Below are 27,627 nucleotides of genomic sequence, written 5' to 3' on the forward strand. Positions count from 1 at the left end.
AATTACTCTTATTCCTCAACCGTTGACACAAATGCTATTCTAAAGGGTAAGTACCGAGGAAAAGTGCATACGGTAAAACATACTGTATCTGAGGCAAAGCATACAATATAATTGCATTTTAATGGATTATTTTAAAATTAAAAATCTTTGAAATCAATATTTTGTAGACTAATTGTCATCCAAGACAGTACGTGAAAAATAACGACTATTAGAGAAATGCACAATTAATTAAGGAAAAGTTCAGGGATTGATGATGTTAAGTTTATAGACGCTTGAAAGAAGTTGGAATGTTAATGTATGTGATCTCCTTAAATCGTATCTTTCCACTAACAAAAGAATTTTTGATCACGTGGATACTTAGTTTCCAAACGCCGCTACTATTTGCCATATGCCACGTGATATTTCAGCTCGGAATTTTTCCTTACTTTACGCCTATACCTGGCCTATGGCAACCGCCATCTATCTATACTGATCTAGAATATGACCTTCCACGCCCGTTAAAAGGCGTGTTAAATGCCGAGGGACATCAAGGGTAACAGGGAGTAGTTATTCCCTTCCCCTGTATTGCCTCGTAGCTCCATCAGGAACCTATAGTGACCACCGTTTGGATTTGAAATGGAATGGTTGAAAAAGTGCGAGTAAATAAATACGGAACCCTTAGGTCGGTAACCAAGTCTCTAATCCAGTGATTCCCAAAGTGGGCCTTGCCAACCCTATTGGGAAGGGGGTCTGAGGCAAAACGGGGGGTAGTTGCGATAGAATCGGTGTGTGGCTGTTGCCTCGGGTGCGTTTTGGCACGAGGGCGGTCCAGAAAGTAACCTCCGTTTGCGTGCAGTGGGGGGAGCTGAAAGTTTGCTATGTTGACACACACACACGCGCTAGAGAAGTATGCCTCGATCTGCCGTGTTTGGAAGGCCGCATCACATATCATTTGCTTACAGTAGCGAGTAAAAATGAACAATCCCAATGGAAATTCCGTCAAATGCAAAATTCGTTCAATGATAAGGTTTTTACAGGCAATAAACTTGAAAGTTGCTGAGAATCATCGGGAAATTTGTGCTGTGCACCAACTAAGTGAAAAGCGACAGTTTTATGCGTCAGTGGTATTGTTAGTTTAAGATTGAAGGGGCAAATATCCATGATGTCAAAGAACTGGCCATCCGTCAGTTCATCTGCCACAAGGCTAGGCCGACCACCCTGGTCCTCGTCATGAATATTGGTGCGGCCATTTTTAAACCAAAACCACTGCCTCGCTCCGCCGCCAACCATTATCCCGTCTCCGTGCACTCTACATAATTACCAATGAATTTCAATTGGCTTGTGTTTTTTTTGCAGTAAAAACCTAGTCACAGATCGCACTTCACAACTCGTGTGATTCTCTATCGCAGCGCACATTTTAATAGTTAGCAGTTAGCAATATAGAAAAAGCCAAGTCTGCACACTACCACAGCAGGATGCGTTACTGAGTGCAGGGAAGTTTAGTCAACAAGATGGTGGCTCTAGCCCTATCCACCGCCATGCTAGGCCGAAATGTAAGTTATTTTCTTGGCAGCCCTCGTAAAATAACAGTAAAGGGGTCGTGGACTAATTAAGATGAAATAGAACTTGAGGAATTATTTAAATAACCTTCCTACGTGTTTCAACTGTTGTGTAACAGTAGCAGTTAAAGTTGTTGTGTGATTGCTTTATTTTCCAAACCGCCTAGAATGATCCATTCTTCACCATTTCCCTCTCTGCATTTACTATTTCTTGCGAACTTGGGAATTCCGGGCCTATCAAGAAAAATATTTCATCCATAAGATAGAGCTAATGCGTCAGTAGAACGTACTAATCAATGAAGCATTCGTGATGGAGCATAATTAATATATTTAAATTAATAACTGAATATGAATTATTTATACATTTGAATATCTCAGAAATATGCAGAAAAATCTCGCTTAATAAGTTTTAATTCATCGAAATATTTAAATCAACACTAAGATTAATCCCCACGATGCTGGTAGAATCTATGTCAACACACTGCGCTTCAGAAAATACAGCACTCAAATATAATTGTGATCAGTCAATTTAAATAGCGTGTATAATATCAAATGTGTGTCCAAAAGTTTTAATAGTCCCTCTGATTAGTGCTCTTACGCTATTGTCTCCAGCCCTTTAGTAAACTGTTTATCCAATACCCAAGCTATTTTATGAACGACCTCGCCGTTTTCAGGCAAAGTCGAAAGTAAGTCGAGTAGTTAGAATGGGTTGTCCATGGATGTTTGACTATGCATCTAATGTATCAGACATTTAAAATTTTAACATTAAAATGATTAATCTAATTAATTGTTTAAAACGTCCTCTTATGTCATTACCTCCATGTAATCCGCACGAAGACAAATTTCAAGAAACTGCGGGAGAAACCTCGATAGTACGGAGCGATAGAACGGAGTCATCCGCATTACGATGCAACAATTTTAGTGTAAAAATCAATCCCGGTCAAGGCGAATAAATTTTTACAATCGGAAATTGTTGTATTGTAATCAGCCCAAAGGTTGATTTGATAGGCTAAGGTAGGTTTCAACCACGTACCATTTAATATAACATTTCTCAAGCTAATAATGGGATTTTTCGAAGGTTTGAAACACGAAATGAAAACTAACATCCTGAAATCTATGCAGCTTGTTGATACATCCGTGTCGCAAGGATTTGCGTCGTTTCGAACGCGCCTCTGGACTATCACCAATATCACAGCGGGCGGAACACAATGGGTAGTGGCTTATCTTAAACTCACGTGCGTTATCGGACGAAAGACAATAACCGTTCGCAAGCTATTTGTAATAGCCTTTTGTGTGGTTTTACTGTCGCTACGACCATTCAAATACAGTGACATGAGTGGAAATTTTCTAAACCTACCGTGAAACCATTAAATCATTCATAAGTATAAGAATGTTCTCGGGAAATAAAAAGGTTAAGTTGAACAGTAAAGATGGAGGGAAATAACCCCAGAACGTCTAAATGTGTCAAATGATAAATAGTGTAATTATTCAATTGCATAGCGTAATTAGTCCATGCATAGTCTTGAATGACTTCGAGGATTGGTCATCGAGTATGCTAGGCGAAATATTACGACGATAAATGGGAACGTTAGTGATTTTCAGAGACTCCACTCACCTGATCCGTCGTCCGCGGAGGCCATTACCTCGACGGATGAGGCCCCTTCCACGGCGCCGTCGATGGACAAGTAGTGGACCGGCCAGCCCAGGCGTCCAGCCGCTGCCTTGACCAACTCAGCTGTTTCTGGCTCGCAAAGAATGAATCTGCATTTCACCTCCATCATCTGCCTCTCCATTTCATCTAGAGATGGAAAGTTCATCATTCAAGTTTCATCAAGGAGCATGAGAAAAAATTACTAAGGGGATGATCTATTTGGGTTAAGAAAGGGGGGAGAGGTACGCACGATGCCATGAGAAGTAATTTGGCCACTAATAGAGAGGAGCATAGAATACAATCAAGATGTATTTCTCCGCTTCGTAAATTTTGAGGAAGCATTTAATAGAGTGAGTTTGGAAGAATAATGAATTTATTGTAGAAAATAGGAGTAAATTGGTGGGATAGGCGACTTATCCATGAGATCCATAAGGTTAAAGAGTTTACCTATCTAGGAAGTGTTTTGAACCTAGTATGAATAAGTAAGTTAAAAAACAGCTATAATATTCTTGGACCGAAAATTATCATCCCCTAGGTAATCATTTGCTCTGCTCCCCATTACCCAATTGATAATCTTAATAAGCACATTAACAGCGAAAGGAATGAAAAACTATCGTTCTGTAGCCCTATCAAATGGCTGCCTTTCCTTTTTTGGAATAAGAGACACACTGATCACACTAATCTGATCTGACTAAATCTTTCGGCCAATTCCTAACTCAAATGTTAAAGTTGTTCATAAAAACTCTTCCTTTCACCTTTTGGTGAACCTTTAAGTAGTTTCGCGGGAACTTTGTCAATCCCCACGGCCTTATTTTATTTCAATTCCCTTAATGCCCTTTATATCTCACCATCAAGTAGCCCTAGACCTAGGCTATCTTCAACGGCATCATATTCTCTTTCTTTGTCAGCTGTTTACCATGTAATTCTCATAAATATTTATATCATCTCCCTTGAATCTACTATGGTACAATGAATAATTTTCCTGACTTATCCCTCATTGTTCACATGGTTTTTCCCTTATTAATTCCTGACAGTCTCAAATTGCAGTCACTTACAACGCTACCATATATCTTCCTTTGCCTCCCATCGCGCTCCAATCTACCACCACTGTCAAATGTTTTGCCCCCAGGGATACCTGCGATTATTTCCTATAACTGATTGCATACCCTATCAACTCCTTCCTCCCTATGATTGCATAGCGGTATCAACATTATGCCTGAACAATGTCCGAATTACTTGGTTCAGCTTTTACTTATACTAAAATTATTTCATCATCCGCTTGCTCGAGGTTTACTATGCTTCTTCCTACCTTTTTATTCATTTTTATTTCCACCCCTTGCTGGCTCTATTTCCACCCGCTGTATATTACTTTCCCCTGCACCCCGTAATAAGGATCCGATGAGACATGGATTCCATCTCCATTCCAGAACTTACGCGCTATCGGTCGGCACTATTAAAAATATTCCAAAGACACCTCTGTAAGAAAAATAGAAAAAGTACTTTTAAGTTTGACGAAAGAGTTTTTTATTGCGATTACGCACTGATTACATCAATGAGGTGCTGGTTCAAATAAAATGAAGTTACACTGCGTAGAATGTCTACTTATTTTTTCTAATTTATTTGAACAGAATACATAGAGTGAGATGAAAAAAATGTTTAGAAACACTTGTAAAGGGTTGATAAGTGTTAAATATATCTTAAGTGACAGTTTAATCGTAGAGAATTTCAACAATATATTCTTTGGTGACAAGAGATAATTAAAACTCATAAACAATGTCTGAAATATTAAACCTCAAGCATGATCCCACTTACTATGCCCATTTCCCCTTGTCTATGAAGGCGTTCTTTGCGAAATACGGCGTCGCCGTGTTGGAACACCCACCACACTCGCCAGATCTGGCCCCCCGTAACTTTTTTTATGTTATCAGGTCAAATCGCAGTTTAAGGTAACAAGATTTAGCAATGTGGAATCAGTGAAATCAAAAGCGACGGAGGTATTCAACAAGCTGACATAAACGGACTTCCAGCACTGCTTTGGACAATGGAAAGATCGTGTGGAGCGTTGTAGGGATCGACAAGGAGAGTAAATTAAAGGCGATAAACTTTCTAATGCAATTGATGATAAATGAAATGTTTTGTTGCACCAGACGGGTTATTTAAATGCCACACCTCGTATATATCCACCACTCCTAATCGCCATGAGGGAATGTTATGAGATGGCACATCCCTTGCCCCGCGCCCCAAAAGCCTTTCGTAATTTAAAGGATCTCCCCCAATAGCGTCCTTTCTCACCCGCGTCCTCCTTCTGGAAGCAGCCCTTGACGGCGCCCCCGCACAGCCACACGCCGAACTGCAGGGCGAAGAGCAGGGCTGCGTTGTATGTGACGTAGAACATTACATCCCCCTTCTCAAAGCCTTTCCTGGTCAGGGCGCTTGCGAAACGAACGGCCAGAGGCTCCACGTCCTTGTACAGTAGGTGCTGCCCCCGCACGGCGTCCACCTGTTGGGAACGGAATCTTTCGAAAAGTGACACCCAGTGCAGAATCATGGAGAAAACTACAAGTACAACAGAGACGCGCTGTCTCGCTTCGTCTTTTTTTTTCTTTCGGGTGGCATCATGATCCCGTCGCATGTCTGCTAGGTTGAAGTTGAATTGAGGAAATTAATTTATCAATTAATTATCATCTAATGAGCACATTAACTACCGCAATTTAACGCCGCCGCGCCGGAGAAATTTGCTCGGAAACACCTCCAGTGCACTGAGACCCATGGCTTTGCCCGTATATACTGAGCAAGCTCCCACGTTAGCAGCAAACTTAGATTATTTTCAGACGACGCTGATTACAAAAAGTAGGAATAAGGAATACATTTATTTGGTCTTATTCACGCTTATTCAAGCTAAATCAAATTCTACGCCAATTTTATTCTCCACGCCCTAAGCTAATGTATTTTATGTTACTATTTTCATTACAACCGGCGTTCGCTGAAATGGCGCGAGGAAACAACGTCGTGGTTCAATATGTACGACTGCCATATGATATCGGGGTCTCGGGACAATAGTGAGTGTTAATGGCCCCATCTGCGGCTATGATTTTCACTTCGGAGGCCTTGCTTGGTCACTATATTGTAAAACTAGTATTCATAGGAACTTGGGTTCTCTGGAGAAGTTACGTAATTATGACGTTTCACAAGTGGGCATTGAAAATAAAACTTGAATTATGATTTCTCTATAAAAAACAGTGATTGTCTAAAAAATATTGCAATCATGTTTCTTGGAAATCACCCGGTTGGCGTGACATAAAATGGCGGATAAATTGGTTGATTATTTTCTCCCTAATGAAATTATTCAACTTGGGAATCCCTGTGGAACATCGACCCGACGAAGTGAGCAGAGGTTTGATAACGTAGCAGGCCGATTCATTGAATTAACATAATGTATTGGGAGAGGGCTCATTAGGTAATGCCTCGAAATTGTCATTCTTTGGCAATACCGATATTATAACCTCATCGCGTTGACAATTGCCAATTCTTGTGCATTTGATGTTAAGAATTTGCCGCAGCCTTGACGTCAATATTTCGTCGCTGTCGAGGCTTACCTAAGGGTACGTCCTGAAATTAACCGCTTATGCCGCCAGTACTGCCTTAGTATGGAACGCAAAACTGTCACCGTAGCAGCGTGAATAGATAGTTTGGAATACTCGACAGTAGAGATCCGCGGTACTGATCCTCTTTCCGTGGGAAAATATGACTATGGCAATGACTATTCTTAACAAGCCTGGGGGATGAATGAAAAATTTATTAATTTTAACACCGCATAAGTTATGTACGCAAAAAATAATTTATTACTATTTTTTAATTCGATTCTACTCAAGGTTAGTAATAATAATTATTTTGCATTCGCAGAAAAGGCTTGCTTTAACCATTTACTTCAAAGTTTCATTTTGTTAATAGGGGAACACGAAAATATTTGCATATTCATAAATTATTAGCTGATATATTTGCATCATCGTGTAAATACTTAGATATAACGTATAATGGTGATAGCAAAGTACACGCATGAGTACTTGTCTTTGGGAATTAAGTATGAAAAATTGTATCATTACTCGTCTGAATTTTATTCTTTTACTTCACGGGAGCATTTTTGTAGATCAACTCATTTCCCATTTTAAATTAGAAATATCGGATACAATCGTTAGTTTGGTTGTTTAGAGCATAGTTTAGAAAGAATAAACGTGTTGGGATCGGATGAAGACGTTGGGATATTCAATGCTTATATGGCGGCATTATTTTCCTTCAAAGAAAGATAATTTTGACACGTGGCATATATTCGTAAATATATATCGTTATACGGCAATTTAGAGGAAATTTACTATTGTAAAAGGGAGTTTTTGCGATGCATGAATTGGTAATAAAAACGTACTTATGGGTGGGGCATAATCTTTTCTATTTCTATTCGTCTATTCATTGTGAGTGTCCTCTTGTTATTTGATGACACCAGATGTTTGTAGGACCATACACTCTTATTTACTATTTTATGCATCGCACGAAGAAGTTATTACTCAGATTATTATTGAAACAATGATTTTAATATTCTTCGTAAAATTAAGGAGCCGACGCTTAAATACTGAGACCCATATTATTTTCATTTTTGTTTAACCAACTGGTACGAACCGCAGAACTTGAATGTTAAGAAATATTACACGATTCTTTTTATTGGCTAGAGTGTTACCACGGTCACCATATTCTGAATTTCCTGCTCGTGCCTTTACCGAAAAAGTGTATGATAGTGGGCAGTAGTAACGGAAGTGGTACTCGGCGGTAAGACAAGTCACCACTATTATGTTATAAACCATAACCGAACGGTACCGCAAATCGATTTCAAAACGAACTTACAGTACTGGGGGTACTGGTGTTGAGTTTCGGAGTGTACCCAATGTCAAGTGTTTTGGGCTAAAATTCTGGACGGCTAGACCACGTCTACTCAAGCTGGTCCCTGTGAAGCCGCAAGCGAAGACAAGACCTGGAAAAACACACATGACAAATTTTGGCACTATGGGGTTGTTCATTTTAAATATATATCGGGACTAATATTGAGACAAAATTAATTTTTGATGTTGCATACTTGGTACTGATTCACCCCCTACCAAACCCTAGCAGAAGCTTTCAGGTACCCTGTCGACGTTCATTTTTTTGCATTAACCTACAAAAAGGTGATAGAGGGGCTGGACTTCCACAGTGGTACATATTTTTCCGACGGGGTTATCATGGACCACGAAATACCATAGACCTTGATTGCCTAGTACGCCTTCCCTGTTAACTGTTAAGGTCAAGGACTCACCGCGGCAGCTCTGTCACCCAGGAACTTCAAGTTTTTCCGTATGCAGTCGAATGCGAACGTCGGATAGGAGACGTTGGGTACCACAATCTCCTTCACCATGTCGGCGAACGACGATCTGAAGACGTGCTCCTCCTTCCCAGTCATCGTCATCTTAGAGGACCTTTCAGGGTGAAATGTAAAACACGTCCATTCCCCTTCAGATCCATCTTCATGTTTTATTCACAAATTAAGTTCCATGCATGAAATTACTTCGAAAAGGATACTTTGAAGCTTACAGTTGGTAGCTTAGGTTACTAGATATATCTATACGTCGATTACTCACGCTAAAAAAATATGAACCTTCCCTCCTCAGTTTTCCTAAGAGGTATTACAATTGAAAATGTTTTTTTCTATGGAATCTGGTCGTGGTCTCGTTAATGACACTTTAAGTTTTTAAAATTCCCATATCCAGGACTAAAGAGTAATTTTTTATTCAATCAAAATGTTTTATTCATCATGTTGAAACGATTAATGGCGCATTCCCGAACTCTATTTTTCATCTTTGCAATTAGGTTCCAACTAAGGTGAAAGGAACTTAAATAAAACAGGAATGTGACGTATTTCCTCATGTCAGATAGCGACTTCAAGGCAAAAACTGGGTTATAAAATCCAAATAATGTCAAACAGTAATTAAATTAACAGGTATTATTTCTATTATTTATTGCAATGTAATGAATGAGTTGGTCGCTTTTGGCAGAAGTCGCCATGTTAATACCTTATAAACAGAATCGCCGATAAGAGTGGAGGTACTAAATTAGTTACCTTTCATTCGTATCGTTTTAAAAAAATCAAATAAAGTATGATAAAAACTATTTTCATAAAAGTTGTTTACTAGTTTGAACTGTGTATGTGTAAATTAAAAATGTTTACATTATCTTGAAAATATGGGGGAAAACAAGGCGTTATGCATTTGTCACTGATATAAAATAGTTTTCTAAAATTCCAAAGTATTTATCAATAATTCCTTGATAAAATTCATAAATACGAGTATCTAAGACAAAAGTGAGGTATTTAGTCTTAAACAGGTGTAGTTAACAATTATAAAAAAACGGCTAACTCGGAAATACTTCAATCAACTATTACTATGTGAATCGTAGTCAGATTGTCTAGAATAAAATAATAAAATAAATTGATCAAGTTTCCGAAATAAATACTCACTTATTCACTTAAAATTCTCCAGTTTCAATAATAAAAACATTAAATAAATATAAAATTTGAAAAACTAAAATAATTTGATATAATTAAAGGCAAGTAAGTAAAGTAAGCAAGTAAGTAAGCAAAGCAAGCAAAAACCTGACGCAAGTAAGACCAAAATTAATTTTGGGTTAAATCTTTCACGGCTTTGAACATCGCTTTTGCCAATGCATAGCTGCATATTTTTTATTTTTTTCTGAGGACCAATATATGGATTTAAGCGTCGTGATTGACGATGAAAACTAGAAAATACCCAAAGAACATCTTGAACATCTTATTTTCAGGGTGCTCTTATTCTGAAACCTCGTGACTCTACATTTTCAATTTCACCTACTCAATACCCCCACAGGTCGCTGCAAGGACGCATGGCGGGTGGTTGTGTGGCACCAGCCATAGACACAAATACTAGGTCATTATATATATATATATATATATATATATATATATATATATATAATGTGTATGTATGTGAAGTTAGCACTAGTGGACGGTTTTTTTGTGTTTCTGTGTTTTTGTCTTTGTCCACCAGTGCCAACTTCATATACATTATTATTCACGTCCATGAGAATTTAACAAAAGTGTTGTATATACATATATATATATACAAATATATATATATATATATATATATATATATATATATATATATATATATACACACACACACATGTACATTGGATAAAATGATAGGCATAGATTGGGGACTTTTGAAATGCACAAAGGAGTGGAAACGATAGAAACGATGGAGAGGACAAAAAGGAAAGCAAGCAAGTGCCATTCATGTTTGGGGAGGGTAAAAATACATCTTCATAAATACTCCGCAATCCACCGAACAGGTGTGTGGCAGGAGGTGCAAGCACCAGGAGTGGGTAATAGTTGGTCATGAATGACTAGGTTCCCTAAAATCTCTGCCACTCACCCTCGCGGGATATTATATTGATATTAATTTGAACGATATATCAAGCCATGTTATAGAAAGTCATCAAATATCAGGAGCAGTCCAAATTGCACGGAAGATAATATATTCTTTATATATTACAGGACGTGCAAACAGTCGTTCTTATCGTAAGAATGAATCCTTAATTCTTCTTTAGTACCTCCCTATTTAGAACACCTAAGCTTGTTATATATAAATGGCTTCCGTAGAAGCGCTCAAAAATTGCACAATCCGACGGTTTCTCACGTCGAATCGGCGGGGTATTGGTATAAGTTTTCAATTAGCAATAATCGCACCTCAGTAGAACCTAATTAGTTACGATATTACCACTTCGCAGAGATAATAAATAATAGTAGTTTTTAGGGGAGGCGACCGACAGCTAAGGTCATTTGCGCCATAGGGGATGGACAGGAAAGGGTGAAGGGAGGAGAGAAACCCGGCGTCGGCATTAGCCTGCTCTTGCCCTACTTCCACCTTCCAGGGTCAAAATCGTTTTAGTTTCTTTTATTTTTTTCGGCGGAATACATTTCATACTTTAAAATAGTTAATTTCGATTTTTATTCTAGTGAGATAAATCTTTGCTCTTTGACATTTAGAAGACCTTCATCATCTTCCCCGGTCCGCATAACAAGGGAACTGCTTTGTCTAAAGCCCGGTTTTGCAAAATCTGGTGGAAACGAAGGTTTAGTTTCGCTTTCATTTAAAATACAAATAAATCAATTTAGTATTCCGTGCCTAACCGACCATTAAAGTGGTTATTAAGTGATGATCAGAATTACTACGCTTAGCATACTCACTCACGTTCGCTAGCGAGCAAAAATCTAACGTGTCGCTAATCTCCATCATTTAACATATAAGGAAGTGATTCGCAATATTTTTCGCCAATAAATACCGCCATATCATATTTCATGATCATCTACATCTACATAATACCCCGCAAGCCACCGCAAGGGCGTATGGCGGGGGTGTTAGGTCACCAACCGTAAAAAGGAACAATACCACATGCAAAACAACAACATGGAAAATTACACCCACAGCAGCGCACACACTCATGCGAAAATCCCTTCATCCAATACTCATGCAAAAACATATGCCATAAATCAACAAACAACTGCACCCCAGGATGCAGCACGAAAGCCATCCAACAACACGCAAGCCAGAACACATAGTTAGTGAGGAGCCTAGTTATGGAGTTCAACAGGATACTGAAAGCAAGGACTCTTGTTTTGATTAAAAATCCTTAGGACGAGCAGAAAGCGTCAATAGGAGTATGTTTTTGCGATAGCCTAAGATGTAGTTACTGAAATCACAAAGAACACATGCACTACTTAAGCGTTTAGATAGGTGCAAATAATTCCGAGTGCAACACTGACACAGATAGAATAATTTTAGCACCATATTGCATTGGTGGTGGAAATTACAATTAGAAAAGTAAAGGGAAAACCTTTGATATACCACAGTAATTAACCCGAAGTTTGGTGTCATAGATGAGTTTAGACATCACCTTATACTAAGCCTTATACGACGTGTGAAATTCGCACACATCAAGATAATAAGGGGGGGTAGGTACTTTCCCTTTGTCACCTGTTGTTTCCGAAGAAGACCTGGTACCGAAAAATCATCCAGCTTGGGTGGAAATGAGGGTTTGCAGAGGCATTACTTGGAATCGATCCCGGACCCTCCGATCAGTAGCTCAGCACTCTACACACTGGGCTACCACGCCGCATACTGATTTAAGGAATCCTTTATCCAAATCGAACGATAGTTCGAAACTTAAGAAAATAAAATAAGGCGGAATACCATTAATTTCCTATTTCACCCATGACCGGTAAGCAAGCATCTCCTGCCAACACACGCACGTAAGTTGAAAGGGATTGATTACACAGACGTAAATAGTCTCCTTGGACGTTTTACCATATGAGCACGGCTTATTTTCCGTTGATCCATTCCTTCACTTACCTTCACCCAATATTAGTCGAGATCCAGGCGAGGAAGAAATGTCGAGAAGGCGTGAAAAGTCGATCGGCAACGAAGGGATGCTCCAGCTCGATCTTAGAGCAGTCTTGAACCTTTCCTTGGCTACGGACGGAAAAGAGTGGACATGCATATCCGATGCGCATCGCCCGATTTGATCGTTAGTAATAACTGCTGTTGTTCTTCGTTCACGGACTTTTGACCTTAAGCCACGGAGTTGTGCAACCGTCTTCGAGGCGCTCCGGAAAACAAGCTCCGATCTACCGGTCAAGATGACTCGGGGCTTTTACACGAAATAAAGGAGTCGACTTTGCACCCGGCAGTGGCGACTCAGGAGCTTAATGGCCGAAAGCAGCAAAGTCATCTTTGTATTATACTGTCTCACACTCTTCGAAGCGTGGCTTCGCCGGACTTTGTTCTAAACATTGAACATCAGCACCATAAAGTTCTTGAGGTGAGTCACGATCCATTGAACTCTCATCAGGCTGCGAACGGGTCCCAGTTTTATTCTGAGCTGTACACCAGCTACTAGATTATTAAGATCATTAGATGAAGTAGAGCTCAAGTAACTTAAAATTCGGTAAAGGCCGATTGCCTATTTCATTACTGATTTTAGGATGCTTAAAATCGTATCAATCACAATCGTATTGAACCCGATTAATCGTGATAATAGAAATAAGTACGACGCTTATTTTATATTATTTCATTCAAATACCACCCACAGATGAGTGGGAACGTTTCATGAGACTACTGATTGTTGCTTTTCCAATCAACACTGGCACCTAAGAAAACAAAAGACACACAGCCTTTGCACATGCACCAAAATCGAAAGGATTGTTGGTTCGTCTCAAAGGGCTGTATCTGCTACTGGGCATCCTGATTTCAATAACTGAAGTACACATTGTGTAAAACCACCTTGGGGAAAAGCTTTGCTTGACAAAAGTGGGGGGTTATACCACCAGAAGGATTATTAATACATTAATGGTGCAGAAATGTATGTTGTTCTCACAAAAAGCTGCTATCATGCGCCCAATGTAAGAGTTTTAATGGCCTGAGACTTATAACCCATTCAATGAGGCAAAGAAACCCATATAAAACTAGTCCATGTTTAAAGAATACCTTGCCCAGTCTTTGTGGAAATAATAATGAACAATAAAATGAAAGTTTCTCTCTCACAGACTAAAGGCTATAGGATTCTTCTAGTAGATGTTGCAGTCGGAGTTATTATACTGTGATTTAAAATGAAAATATTATTCTCTTTCTTATGAAGGCATAGTAAAATTAATACATATTGCTTCTGTACTTCAATTCAAAATCTGTGTCTTCAAACTACTCCCGTGGTCATTTTCATGAATTGAGCCAGTAATGTGACTTTTAAATTGTTCACTTTGTGATTTATAATGCATGTTGTAGACACAAATGGACTCAGATTCTTTGAAGTGATACCCTGATGCCAGTCTACGAGGGCTTTGATAAAATACATTCAATTTCTTTGAAAACTTAGGATATGTAAGAGCCATTTTATAAAAGACAGAAACATGGCACATGACAATCATTTATTTAAAACCAACTAACTTCTATGATATTGGATTTACAATAGAGTTTTATCTGGGCTTCCAAGGCTCAGAAATTGCCAAGGTAACAACCCAACATAAATTCCATACATGATAATCCATTTCAGAACAATACCATGCACACATGGTTTTAATTTTCATGTAAATCCTGATTTTATGTCCCAATTTTGAACACATAATGCAGCATTTAGGAACACAATTAGGACTACATATAACTTAGAATTATAGCATTAAGGCACTGAAATACATTTTGAAGTAGATAATTAAAGTGAGTTTTATCCAACACAGGAACCTGCAGTGCTTCTACTTGCTGGGTAAGTTACACCTCCACATCACACATATGGCTGAAGGTAAAGGATAAGATTAATACCACAAGAGAATATCTGTCATGAAAAAACCAATTAACCATGGAGTATTTCCATTATCCATCAATTGATATTTTTTTTGAGATTTCTTGAGGAATTGCAAAATTTACAGCTCAATTATTGAAATCTTAGCACGGTGGCCCTGGATCACAATTTCTGTTAACCTAATTAGAGATAGTTTCTTTGAGGAAGTTCTGGAAAAAATAGACGGACCAAGACAAAACCAGAATTGAATGCAATAGGTGCATAATTATGAAGAGTTGTTCATGAAAATTCCTTCCCTTCCAATGTATGGAACTATTTTTAATGTGCATGCTCAATTATTTCCCATTATAATAGCACATCATGTTCCCTTCACATTTTATCCTGCATTTTGATCCATAGACCTCCCTTGGACACAGTGATGAAATAATGTGGGTCCATAGTGATGGGTCGTGCTGTGTCTTCATGAGGAAGGAGCTTTGTGATTGGGATTAGACTCGCTATGGCTGCCTTTGCTAGCAACAAGCCAAACTTGATTCCTGGAAAGAGAAGTGGAGCAATGAATCGGGAATGTGCCCTGGTGAGTATGCATTCAAGGAGCAAGGAACTTTGGGAATGTATAATTGTGAGAAGATTCAAGGGGAAAAATCGCAAAGCTCAAAAATGATTGGAAGCTGAATCCTCCAATTCTACATGATCATCCCTCAATTCAAGGTATAAGGCTCAATCAAACGTTGAGGAAATAGAAAAACTTTGTGGCTTTCACCAAACCTCATTGATGTATGAGTATTTTCATCACATATGTGATTTACCAGAAAATGCCATGTATGTGATGATGCTGGTTGTACCATAATAAAGTCTGAGCGAAATCTACAAATTTTTCCTAGTTCCTCAAGTGCATCTAAGTGATCATGGTATCCTTCTAATATCAGCTTAAGCACTTTTTAATTGTATTTGCTCATTACAATGTACAACATTAAATTGCAATGAAAATTGGCCACGAAAAATGAACAAGACACCTTGCATACCTTATATTGGCATAATAAAGCATGAATTTGACCAGGCTCACATATTTAAAAAAATCTTTAATGAAAATAGTCATCATTTTGACTAATAAGAGTGTGATAGCTGTTGACCATTGACCCGTGTGTTTAATGCTGAGGTGTTTAAATAAGGATAAACAATGGCAGTTTCATTTTAACATGCATTCAATGATGATATGAATTTATCAAGACAGTGTTAATAAATCACATCGCAGGACATATTAGTGTGTGTACAAAAGGTTAGGTTAGGTGTGCTAAGTCAATTCCAGAAAGATTTAGTCTTTGTATGATTATGTGCATGTATTAGCATGCAAATAAATGCAAATAAATGCAAATAAATGCACATTATTATGCATGCATGTATTATGTACCCATTGATGATGCATTGATATTGAAATATGTTATACAAAATAAACTGCTGGGGAAAATTATAATTTTTATTATTTCAGAATGTGTTTAATTTTCACAAAATCCCCTACTGCATAGATGTGTATCCAATTAATTTCTTAGCTTACTTACCTATGCATACTCTTGGACCTCCGCCATAAGGGTAATAGGTGTAGTGTTTTCTTTCACTGATTGCTGCCTTAGAAAACCGATTCGGATTGAATTCCTCTCCATTAGGAAAATAGGCATCATCCATTTGTATGGCCCGTGTTGGAACTATGACTGGCATACCTTTATCCAGTACAAAACCACCTTCTATTTTGCTGCTCTCATTTGGGTTAGGTAGTTTGTATTTTTTGGCACAAGATCGTGTCATGTAGGGCACTGGTGGATAAAGCCGTAAAACCTCTGAATCATGAAAAAAAATAAATGTTTGACCTTTAGATTCATATAATAATTCATGCTTCCTTTCGATGATAAGAACTGCAGACACATGCTGATTATTTTGTTTGCACATGACAAACACTTTGAATGCATTTTATACACCTTTTTAATATTTGTACACCCATCCAATGAACTCAATGGCCCAAACTCCTTCTTGCCATGATTAACTTCCTAACCTTCTTGCCAGGCCTAACTTCCTCCTTTCCAAAACTGGTTACTCGTGAGGACTTATATTCCACCACTATGAGATATCACTTCTTGATCCAACTTTCAGTAAGTACACCTTATGTGGGTGAAAATCAATAGATTTACACATGATGGTGTCAAATTGATCAGATTACTCATGGGAAATAAATATGATGAGTTTTATTCTGTCATCAAAACTTTTTTAAATTATTTCTAGATTTAAAAGCTCCAATAGAGGGTCATCAAAGGACACACTACTGTGGTCCTTCCTTGGGATGTAAAAAATAAACTGAGGAGCTTATGAGTTTCATCTACCTGCTTTGACTTTATCAATGGAAAAGGGGGATGTAGTTTATCACTTTTCTTCTGCAAAGAATGACAAAAAAATTATCAGGCTGATGCAGTTGAAAGGTTGAGCTCAAATTTGCAAAAAAGTGCCTATATTAAAAATTTAATGTGTGGTATTTACATATCTCGAGGAATTTTTGATTTCATATTGAAAAATTTGACTCAAAAAAATGACCACTGTGGGCAAAAGTAACTTAAGAAAGATTGGGATTTTACAATCTTCCTGCAAACATGTGGGAAAAGTGATCTTTATTCATACTGGTTTTAATGAAATATTACAATATCTTCAGCTGGAAAGAAGGTAGCTGCTAAAAGGGTAATTCACATTTTTCAATTGGGTGCATTTTAAAAATAAATATCAAATTTTAACCCCTAAATTCAAACTAAGAATCAAGCAGAGGAAGGCTGATGTTGAGACATTCCTCCCAACTTTTAACTTCAGCACCTTTTGTGGAATTCTAGGACTTTAAGTGTGTTAGTTTCCATGAAGTTGAAGGCCTCCTTAACTGATTGCATTGACATTTTGCACTCCACATAATGACCAGGCTTTATGGGATTGGTGAAGGAAGTAATCTACAATTTTCAGCTCAAAGGGATAAAGAGTTATAGTTTGAAATATTTTCGATACTTTCCTGACTCTAGAGACTTGTTACATCTGATAACAAATGTTTATAGGAGAAAGACAAAACTGCTATATCCAGGGACTCTACAAATGATCACAAGTTGACTGAGGAATGATTAAAAACTGCTTTAAATTGATTTTGATACTAAGAATTCAAAATAATAGAGTATAAATCAAAAAAACTTTACATGGTGACAATGATGATATACAGTACAAATTAACTTCAGTAGATAAGTAATGGAAGTGGTGACATCTGGTAAGAGGATCTCAATTAGTGACTAATCTGAATCAGTGACAATCAGAGTGACATAAATTACAGACTAGCTGCCAGTGTGAGCATTGATACACCTGCATCATCAGCTTCCGATTACTGTTTTAACTACTTTCAGCTTAGGTCAAGTGAAATTCATTAACTATCACTTCCTATGGGAATTAATCCTGGACCTGGATAAAAATTAGCCACAATTAAACAGAACTATCACTTCCTTTGGGAATTAATCCTGGACCTGGATAAAAATTAGCCACAATTAAACAGAAAGTATGTAATTAACATTGGAAAGTCTAGGCTGGGAGCCACTGGCAGCATGAAAATGACACGAAAGAATTAAAGCTCTAAATAAATAAACATAATTTGAGTTCAACAATGGTAGAGTCCCATTGAGGTAAATCATGATATTCTAGTCCCAAATAGTAGATGTAAACAGGACCAGGAAAAAAATTACAGAGCAACTAAAGCTACTTAAAAATAAAATGCAACCTAATGCTTCTTCTACATGATAAAAGTTACTAACCACTCACACATTGGGCAAATTACCTGAACTGGCACTATTACACATTCTCAAATGTTCACAGAGTGAAATGTTGATGCAGATGAAAAGAAATTCACTCTACGCACAGAATATTATTTTCAAGAATTGGTTGGGATCATTACTTGATAGTCTATTGTCAATCTCTGTCACTGGATCAATCACTCTTTTGATTGACAAAAAAATTACTTTAATTAGAGATGGTACCAGAGAATGATCTTGCCATGAATATTGAAATATCATATTCAAAGGTTAAATTCAACTAATTTTGACTTAAAGTGACAGAAGCAGGAAGAAAGAGTGAATTAAAAGGTGTTTTTGGAAGTTCTAGGTATATGGTAGTCAATTTGAGGAATATGAATTTCTTTAAAAGTGAATGCATTTTTTCTAATAAGTCTTCTTCAAGTTCTGAAAAGGTTCCCTTCATTCTCCACCTATAATTGGGAATCCAACATGCCATTTGTGCTATTCACCAAATTGGGGAAGGCGGTAGAAATACCACTGAGGAAATATTGGTGTACTTATAATCAATTAAATTAAACTAAAACAAATTCAGGTTATATTTAAAAGGAATAGTAAACAGCTGACTGGATTCCAAGCACAGGTTTCAGTATCATATGAGAGATAAATTAAACTTGATTTAATTACAAAAAAATACTAACCTGGTAATAAATTCCAACCAATTGAACTCATTTGAAAATTCTTGAGAAACCAGGGCAAATGATTTTTAGAGAAATGAAATATGCAGTGTGATATTCTTATAATTAAAAGAATATGTTAGCCCAATAGTGGATGTACCTCGGAGGTTAAAGAAACAAAAGGATCTTTTATGTACTTCAACAGTTTAGCTTGAATTTGACCTAGCTGTATGTGAGATATCATTTTACTCATGTTCATGCCAATATCCCTTATCTCTTTGTTGGAACTCCTTCCTCTTCAGGTGTTGGCATACATTATCACTACTTCAATTGCATATGTATTTGTTAAGCTTATTTTTTAATCATACTACATTCTTTTCAGGACATAATTTTAAATGTGATTATAAGTCCCATTTCTAATTTTGATTTGTGGCTATTCAAAACAATACTATTCAACCACTTTTGTTAAATTTCATTTAATCCATAGAGAAAATATATGCTGACAAATCTTCCACAGAAAATCTGCTAAAATGTTCTGGGTTCAAACTGTTGGAAGACAAATATATTTGTTTAATTTTGTAAATATATGCACTGTTAAAGCACTCACCATACAACACCATTTCCAAGTAGGTCATCTCTTGCAATGCTTCATAGGTTGGAACCCCCTTATAACGTTTTAGGACTTCTTCAACTTCCTTTCTCACATTTTCCTGAACATCTGGGGAATGGGCAAGTTCAAAAAATGTGAAGCTGAGTAGACTTGCTGTGGTCACTGTCCCATCGCTTACAAAAGACAGTGCAGCAGCTGTTATGTCATCCATTTCATTCCCCTGGAAAGCTACATCAAATACTAGAATTATTTGATGAATTAGTAAAAAATAATAATATGATACTGATAGCATAATTTCCCAATTACATTAAAATAACAAATTCGATAATTAATGATACCGCTTGGTTTGAAAAGAGGGGAAATGCATGAACTCCATGCAACAATCTAAATACTTTAACCTTTTTTTGCTGAGAGAGACTGAGAACAAAACCTTTAAAGTTGACTACACCAGTTAGTGGCTGTAAATGCAAATCCCAGCAAAGTAACTTAATTGAAAACTTATCTATTCGCTCTTCTATTGATATGTTGCATATGCATGCTTATCTTATAATAATGGGTACGCTGACAGCCCTAAATCAGTCATGTGGAAAATTAAAATTACAGTTTAGGAAAAAAGTAACTCACACACATTCATTTACATAAATGCACACATATATTGTTTCCATCATGGTAATTTCTGCACAGTGATAAACATTTGGTCTGGGCACCACAAACCCTCTCAAAAAGGCTGGGAAAAATCAGATACCTGGAAATACTGGCACATGCTAATGTACCTATCATGATGGAAGCATTCAAGTTGACACTACAATTTCCTAGGACTCATTAGAGTTTCCCTAATAAATTTTTGTCCTTGGATTCAATCTTTTACTTTAGTTTTACTTATCTTTTGATATTTAACTACCCCTTTGGCTGACCAGGGGATTATTCCTGTTTGTTGTTGCAATTCATCCATTCACTGTTTCTGCCTCCATGCTGTCTAACAAATTTACTCTTTTCCTCTCACACCCCACTTACCCACTATTCTCCCTCAAAGAATCCAATATCCCACTACCTTTCAGCATATCCTCCACCCAATTTTTTCGGTCTATTTCTTATTATTCCCATCAACCCCTCTCTTCGCCCGACCCATTGAAAATTTCAGTATTGTAATTCCTCTTTGTCTTACTTATTTTCTCCATTCTCTACCACTCTTATAATTTAAAAGCCTTTAACCTTGGTTTATCCTCTTGTTTCAACGACCAGGTCTAACAGTCATATTAAAGCAGTAAACTCTACATTAAAATATTGAATAGTCTTTTCTCCATATTTTTACTCAATGATGTGTAATTCTCTTCATCTTCTAAATGGCTCTTTCCTTATGTGATTCTTCTCCTCATGTCCTCACAACCATATACCTCTAAAATACTGCCCAAGTTTATTTCTCCCTACTTTAATGTTTGACTGCCCTACTCTTTGGGAAGCTCATTCCTTTCATTTTATCATGGTTGAGAGGTATGATATCTTCAACTCATACCTCATGCACTACTCATGTGAAGCGCTCTCTCTCTCTCTCTCTCATAACTGTTCTCTATAATCTCTTGCCTCTCTGACTAACTATTGCTTGATCAGCTATTACAATATCGAAAGTGTATTTAATAATGTGATCATGGATTGCTACATATATGTTATTGCTAAAATAAAATAAACCTGAATTAAAGAAGAAAAGACATGTGGAACTCTTAAAAAGGAAGATTCCAGGAAAGAGATTAAGGAAAAATAGAGGTGGTCTCAGTCGCCACATCTTCTTACCTTTTTGCGGGACTACTTGATCTCCATTTAACCCTCCCTCATTAGTGAAATCCGAACGCAGATTTCCTTCATGCCAGAGCTTTATGAACATCTGCATGAAATCGTTACGCTGGATGCCCGTCCTCCCCCTCCTATTCACCTCCGCCTTAACGGTCTTTCTGAAGTACTCCGTGACCTCGCGGGGCACAAACGGTATCCCCAGGAGCTTGGCCAGCCAAGGGATCTGCAGGAAGATCAGTTGAGAGAGCACCTTCTTAAGGGATGGCTCCAGCAGAAGTCTCACCATCCTCCTCAGCTCAACGTCTGGGTGGTTCATGGCGTCGCAGGGGGTCCCCAAGGCGCACGAGGACATGGCCGACGTGGTGAAGTTGCCAAAGAGTTCCCTCAGCTCCACCTTCCAGGGCCCACCTGCTTCGGTCATCCTCAGGAGCACGTGGGCCTTGAGGATATTGCACACTTCCGGGAACAGCTGGCTAACCTCCTGGAGCTTGCCGGCGGTGAAGCCAAGGGCCAAGAACCGCCGTAGTCTGCTCCATCTCACGCCACTGAGGGCGAAGAGATGCCGGCCAAACATTGGATCCAGGTTCACGTCTCCATGCACCTCGTTGGACGGGAAGTGGTCGAAATCCATGACGATGACTTTCTTGATCAGCTCCGGATCGCGGAGGATGACGGCGGGCTGGCTGAACTTGTAGAACCCGATGTATCTCTTCCCCTCTCCCTTCTTGTAGATATCAGAGTACACTTGGCCGATGGGTTTGCGGACGAAAGCGGCCTCAGAAACGCTCCCGAAGATGGGCCAAGCGGTCACGTGAGGAATTCCCCTGCGGTTCCAGTAGCCTAGCTGCCACGGGGAGAAATACCAGAGAAGCAGGGATACGATTTGCAGTATGATCGCGGTCACTACCCATTGTCCCAAGGACAACCACGAAAGATCGCCCAGCATTGCAACCGAGGGCTGGGAGGAGTCGAGGGTCCCGAGTGTCGAGCTTCCCACGTCGGGCACTCACACCAAACGTCCTCCTTTGAACAGTCGCGCCGTAGGGAAGACTCCTGAAAGAAGATCAATGTCAATTGAATTATTCACGGGAACTATGAGTTGATACTGATATCAATAGAAGGCTGATTTTCTGAACCTGACATTATAAAGTTGGAGAGGCCACACTTATTCAACTTGATATAGAGAAAATCTTTTGGTGAAGAATCGTTACGAACGAAGTGAGAGCGACAATACGTATATCATTGAAATAACTGGTTTGTGAACCACTGGAAGCATGAAGATTGCACGCATGACTCTGACTCTTAGATAAACAAATTATTCAAGCTTAACGCTGGTTAGAGAGAATTATTTTAGTCTCCCATTAAACTGGTAGACAACATTATAGCAAGAGGTAGTTCTCACAGACGCAGTATGAGGTTCGTTTTCCAAGACTCGATAATAAATTAGTCGATATACGCCACGAGTTACGGCCCTGGGGTAAGTGGCAGAAGCTCCATGCTTCTAAATGTAACTAAGAAAAAATTCCAAAAAAGAGACTCATCGCGTGAACTTGAAAAATATAGCGGTGATGACAACAAAATACTGAAATAAAGGAAATAATTATGCGGCATATGCATTTAAAGGACATTTTTTTTACAAGTTGTTGCAGTTTTTACAAGACATTCAAACATTAGACCACGCATTAAGTTCCGCCCATTATGTTACTGTGCTTGTTTACATTTTTAATGCAAGAAACCAGCCGTTAACTACGGTATTACAGATCATCGGAAATAATTTACAATTCTAGCTACTTCAGTGTTGTAAGGTCTGGTGCTTTACCGGCGTATTTGATTAATGAAGTTTTCTCGGGGCTTCCACCGGGTCAGGGGTTCCATATTGGCCGACGTTTCGATGTTCGGCTCGTGCATATTCCTCAGGGTAGATGCATCTACCTTAAGGACGATACTTGAATCAAGCATCAGAACGTCGGCCAATATGGAACCCCTGACCTGGTGGAAGACCTGAGAAAACTTCATCAATCTTCAGTGCTATTTTTGGGGCAATTTTATGGAGGGTGTTTGAATTTTGAAAAATATGAAGGAATATTTTTGTGAAAATCACCGTATGCCATCATGGGAAGTGTTTGATGTGATGTGAAGTGAGTGATTAAATTTATTATTAATAACGCAGTTCTTGAGTAAAAGTTATTACTATCACTAAAATTCCCACTAATTTTAGCCAAGTCGGAATTAACTTGTCTTGCGATTTGAACATTTAGTTGTTTCTGCAAGCAAGAAAGAAAATGGACGAAGATGGATGATGAACGGTGTACTACTAAGGAAAACGCAAAATTCACATCCCAATTGTTCGAACCTTATTTGCAAATTCCGCGTCAAATGTGAACAAACACGTCTTTACAGGGTCCATAATTCGCATGTAAAGTCTCACATAACACGTTATATATAGCCAGGCCAAAATGAAAATCAGACTCAGGAAACGTTCTTCTGTTGGGACTTCGTGTATCACAAAAATATCTTCTACTCTGAGTGTGGGCTCATTTTAGCAATTTTAATTATACGTTTCGATCACACGAGAATAATCTGTTTATTACGATAGTACATGTACATGCATCTTATTGTAACCAAAGAATCGAATTGAAAGTAGCGAACTTAGCTTAAAACGTAAGCCAACTTCGTTCAACAGGTGTTCTTTCCCAACTCTTTATGGAGCGTTGTTAATTGTAACACTCATTATAGAAACTCAATCCTCGTTACTAGACTCGTAAAACATATATTTAGTGTATTCTAGAAAATCAATTACTGCAAAGGTTCCCGTTTGGTTTTCCGGCTAAGCACTGTTCTTTCGTATGTTGACAAATCAGTTGTAATGCTCGGGTTTTAGGAGTTATTGCGAAATAATACAGACTCGTGAGTTTCGAAGCTGGTTGTTCGTTACCTTAGGGGTATGTGACGCGATCATATTAAATACGAAACGTATGAGAATTGAATGTTAATATCAAAGCGCGTTAAAGTTCAAAATGTAAAAGTCGTGGGAAGGATGATTGATAAGATAGTCTCAATTTATAGCTATCTAAAGATGGGAACTTACTCGTGGATTAGCCTACATTGTATGAAACCTTATCATGAATTCATAAAACTCCATGTTTAGAAATGCAGCGACCTAGTCACTCAATTATGAATAAAATTTCAGAAGAACACAATGCTTTTTTCTTGAATTTTTCAGATAAGTGCCGGAGAGAAAACGCATCTGTTGCGTCAACAAAAACAAGAAACTGGAAACATAGTTCTTAAAAGGAAGAAGTTAACAGGTCGTCCGGTTAATGGGAAAACCCCAAATAATTACAATACCACGAACCTTCGTTTTATGCCGACTCGTGTGAAGATTTTATTTGCTGCACTTGATGTATTTTTACCTTATCCCTCCGAGTAAATTCATAGCTTTTAAGGTGAAGTAACTCTCTGAAACGAGCACTGACAACTATATTTTCGAGCGAAATTCCAAGATTCAGTCGCAGTTATTTCCTAAATACAGTAGCATATAGAAGAATTTAAGAGATTAGGAGCAACTTTAGAGAAAAGAAGAACCAGATCGAATGGGCACACCGCGAGAAAGAATGATTTTATAAATAATATAATGGCAAGAAAAAAGGTAGAAAAGACCCCACGAGGAAAGTCATAGGGCAAATATACAGGTAAAATAAATAGGGATGTATGGCAGAAGATGTGCGAAGGCAAAAGAGAATTGTATGAGATAGGGAGGAATCAACATAGGCTAAATTCAGCCAATATTCGGACTATTGTTGATGATTTACCAAATAAAAATAAAATACTATTTCGTATACTTAAAAACTTGTTTTATGTAATTATGTTATTCTCCGACCTAGGTTTATACATTTACCATGAATATCAAGGTATCGAAAGTACTTCGAAGTTAGTGTCGAAACCTTGGTCGGGTAGTAAAAAGATGAGTTTCTTTTAATTTGAAGATAATTAGTAAATTCCACAATATAACCCACAGGATCTTTAAATTTATTAATTGTCATGTCAGTGAATCCCAATTAGGTAATTTGGTAGTAATTTTTTACAAAAAGACCAATGGAAATTAATATTCGTGTAACTGAGAGCGGAACATTTGGTCATAAAAATACAATTACGTGAGTAGCTGAACTTTGTTGAAATTAGTGCTATTCCAGCTCCATTTTTTATTTCCTTCAAGTGTACACGATTTCCATTTACTTTAACTGTTTTCACAAACAAACGAAAATAAACAAACTATTCACTTGAATGATTATATTCATAGAAGTAGTAATTCACTCGTAAGGCTTGAGGTAGCGGGCACTAACGAATGAACTCTACCCTTTTTCTTCGTCCTAAAATGTTGAAATTCATTACAAATTTTAATGAAACGACATGTAAATATGGTGTTGAGACAATGTTTTTTATTTTTGCATACCATTTTGACGCAAACAGTCTTAAAGTAAACCTCACACTCAGAAAATGACTAATATTATTTTCTATTGAGCAATCATATTTCTCCTCGGGAACCATCGTATTCTTAAAGATTATGTCACTATGCATTTCGCCGTGTTTACTCGCTGACTCGCGTTCTTTCATCAGCTGAAGGTTTAACACAATGACGCTCCCCCTTTCTCTTCCCTAATTAAATTGAGCAGAACTACTTAAATACGACAGAACACCATCATTCATTTGGAAAAATACGAATTTTCGATAACAATGCTTATTCTAAACTTCCATGAAGTTAAGCTTGAGATAGGGTGTTTATCACGAAAGCTCATTTCCTATGAATGAACAAAGGGATACAGTATAGTCTTTCACTTTCCGAGAGGATCCTCTCACTGGACACTAACTGAGGCCCGAAGGTGACCTTTCTTGCGCCCATTGTTCTCTGCCCTTGGCTTTTGCCAGGAAAAAAACGGAAAATTAAAATCACAAGGGGCCGTTTCTTAAAGCTTAGTACCCGTTTACAACTCGCCAGGAAAGACTTTTAAATCTAAAATAAAACTTCCAAATTCGCGCACCGTATTATGTCGGCAGTTGCTGGAGCATTCGTTATAATCAGCGAAACGGCATGTGCGTATTATAAGGACTTGTTAATTTATTCAAATAGATTTTAGCTTTTCTAATAGTTGTATCTTTGTGAAACATACCTCTTATAATATTAAAATTGATTCAACGAACAATTAAACAGAAAATGATGCCCAAATGGCGTACGAATACATATACGAGTATTTTACACCGCTTGAATACTTACAAATAAAGGGTGCGGCATCAACTTCCTTCTTTTATGAAGCAAAACCCCTTTAAAAAAGGAAGGTGTGTTGCCATACCCTGTAAATATGATGGGCTTTGCGAGGATATTATGACCGATATTGAATAAAAACTCTCGTTAACTGCAAAACACTGGTAGATATCAGAAGTAATTTGGCCACGAGTAATCTGGATACTAATTTCAAACTTCTTGAAAAAGCATACGAAATTTGCCAATACAATGCGGTAATCGAAACGACAAAAATGATAATTTAATACTCTTTATGATATACCTAACCCTTTGATAATGGTTTATTTGGTCAAGTTAAATGCCTACATTTTTGTATTTGCAAGCTGGACAAACTTCACTTCTCAGTATTTACAAGTCACAACAGCAATATCATCCCTTTCCCCTTCGCTCCAGGCACGTGTCATGTTTACCGTATTTTCCTGGACACGAACAAGTGAGTATCAAATAAAAAGTGCTATCAGTCTCAAGAGTACAAGGATCCATCTCAATAGGATGTCCCGAATTACTTGTTACATTTTATTATTCCGAGAATCCTAAACCCATTTTTCAGAATCATCCGCTGCATTTTGCAATTTGCGACTTTTCGCCGAATGTTTCCACCCGGTCAAATATTCAGCAAAATTCATTAGAAATGTTGGCCAGAAGGAGGCGCGAAGAGACTAGCAAAACGATTGAATATTAACACAACCAAATTGAAAAATAAGTTGAGAGCAAAAAAGACCTACGCGAAGATGTCATTGTAACCACCGCTGAACTCACGATGGTTCGATGCGACATGCCTCCACGAAACAACGCTGTTCCTGACGCGCTATGTTGCGCTACGGGGAAACCTACGCCATGACAGGTTATACTCATCAATTTTCA

At 37.9% G+C, this 27,627-nt stretch overlaps 2 protein-coding genes and 1 non-coding gene across 3 annotated transcripts in view; all 3 read right to left on the bottom strand.

The window, feature by feature from the left end:
• Positions 1–8,677, bottom strand: part of LOC139698140 (uncharacterized) — a 30,420-nt gene extending 21,743 nt beyond the window's left edge. The window contains exons 1-3 of the mRNA XM_071597064.1: positions 8,528–8,677; positions 5,482–5,689; positions 3,154–3,336 (exon numbers count right to left, since the gene is read on the bottom strand). Coding sequence (XP_071453165.1) covers positions 3,154–3,336; positions 5,482–5,689; positions 8,528–8,677 — 541 coding nt within the window. The remainder of the gene's footprint in view (positions 1–3,153; positions 3,337–5,481; positions 5,690–8,527) is intronic.
• Positions 8,678–10,897: 2,220 nt separating this feature from the next.
• LOC139698198 (U4 spliceosomal RNA) lies at positions 10,898–11,038 on the bottom strand. Its single transcript, XR_011702876.1, has one exon. It is a non-coding gene; the product is annotated as a U4 spliceosomal RNA (small nuclear RNA).
• A 3,926-nt stretch (positions 11,039–14,964) lies between these two features.
• On the bottom strand, positions 14,965–27,426 carry LOC139698141 (cytochrome P450 6k1-like; the record flags this gene model as incomplete). The annotated part of the gene is made up of 5 exons (XM_071597065.1): positions 14,965–15,131; positions 16,155–16,430; positions 19,674–19,916; positions 21,465–22,331; positions 27,399–27,426. Coding segments are annotated over 5 exons (1,581 nt in total), but the record flags the coding sequence as incomplete, so codon positions are not given.
• Between the last annotated feature and the right edge of the window lie 201 nt (positions 27,427–27,627).

Source organism: Hetaerina americana, unplaced genomic scaffold (assembly GCF_022747635.1).
Source record: "Hetaerina americana unplaced genomic scaffold, ioHetAmer1.1.p SCAF_8, whole genome shotgun sequence".
NCBI lineage: Eukaryota > Metazoa > Arthropoda > Insecta > Odonata > Calopterygidae > Hetaerina > Hetaerina americana.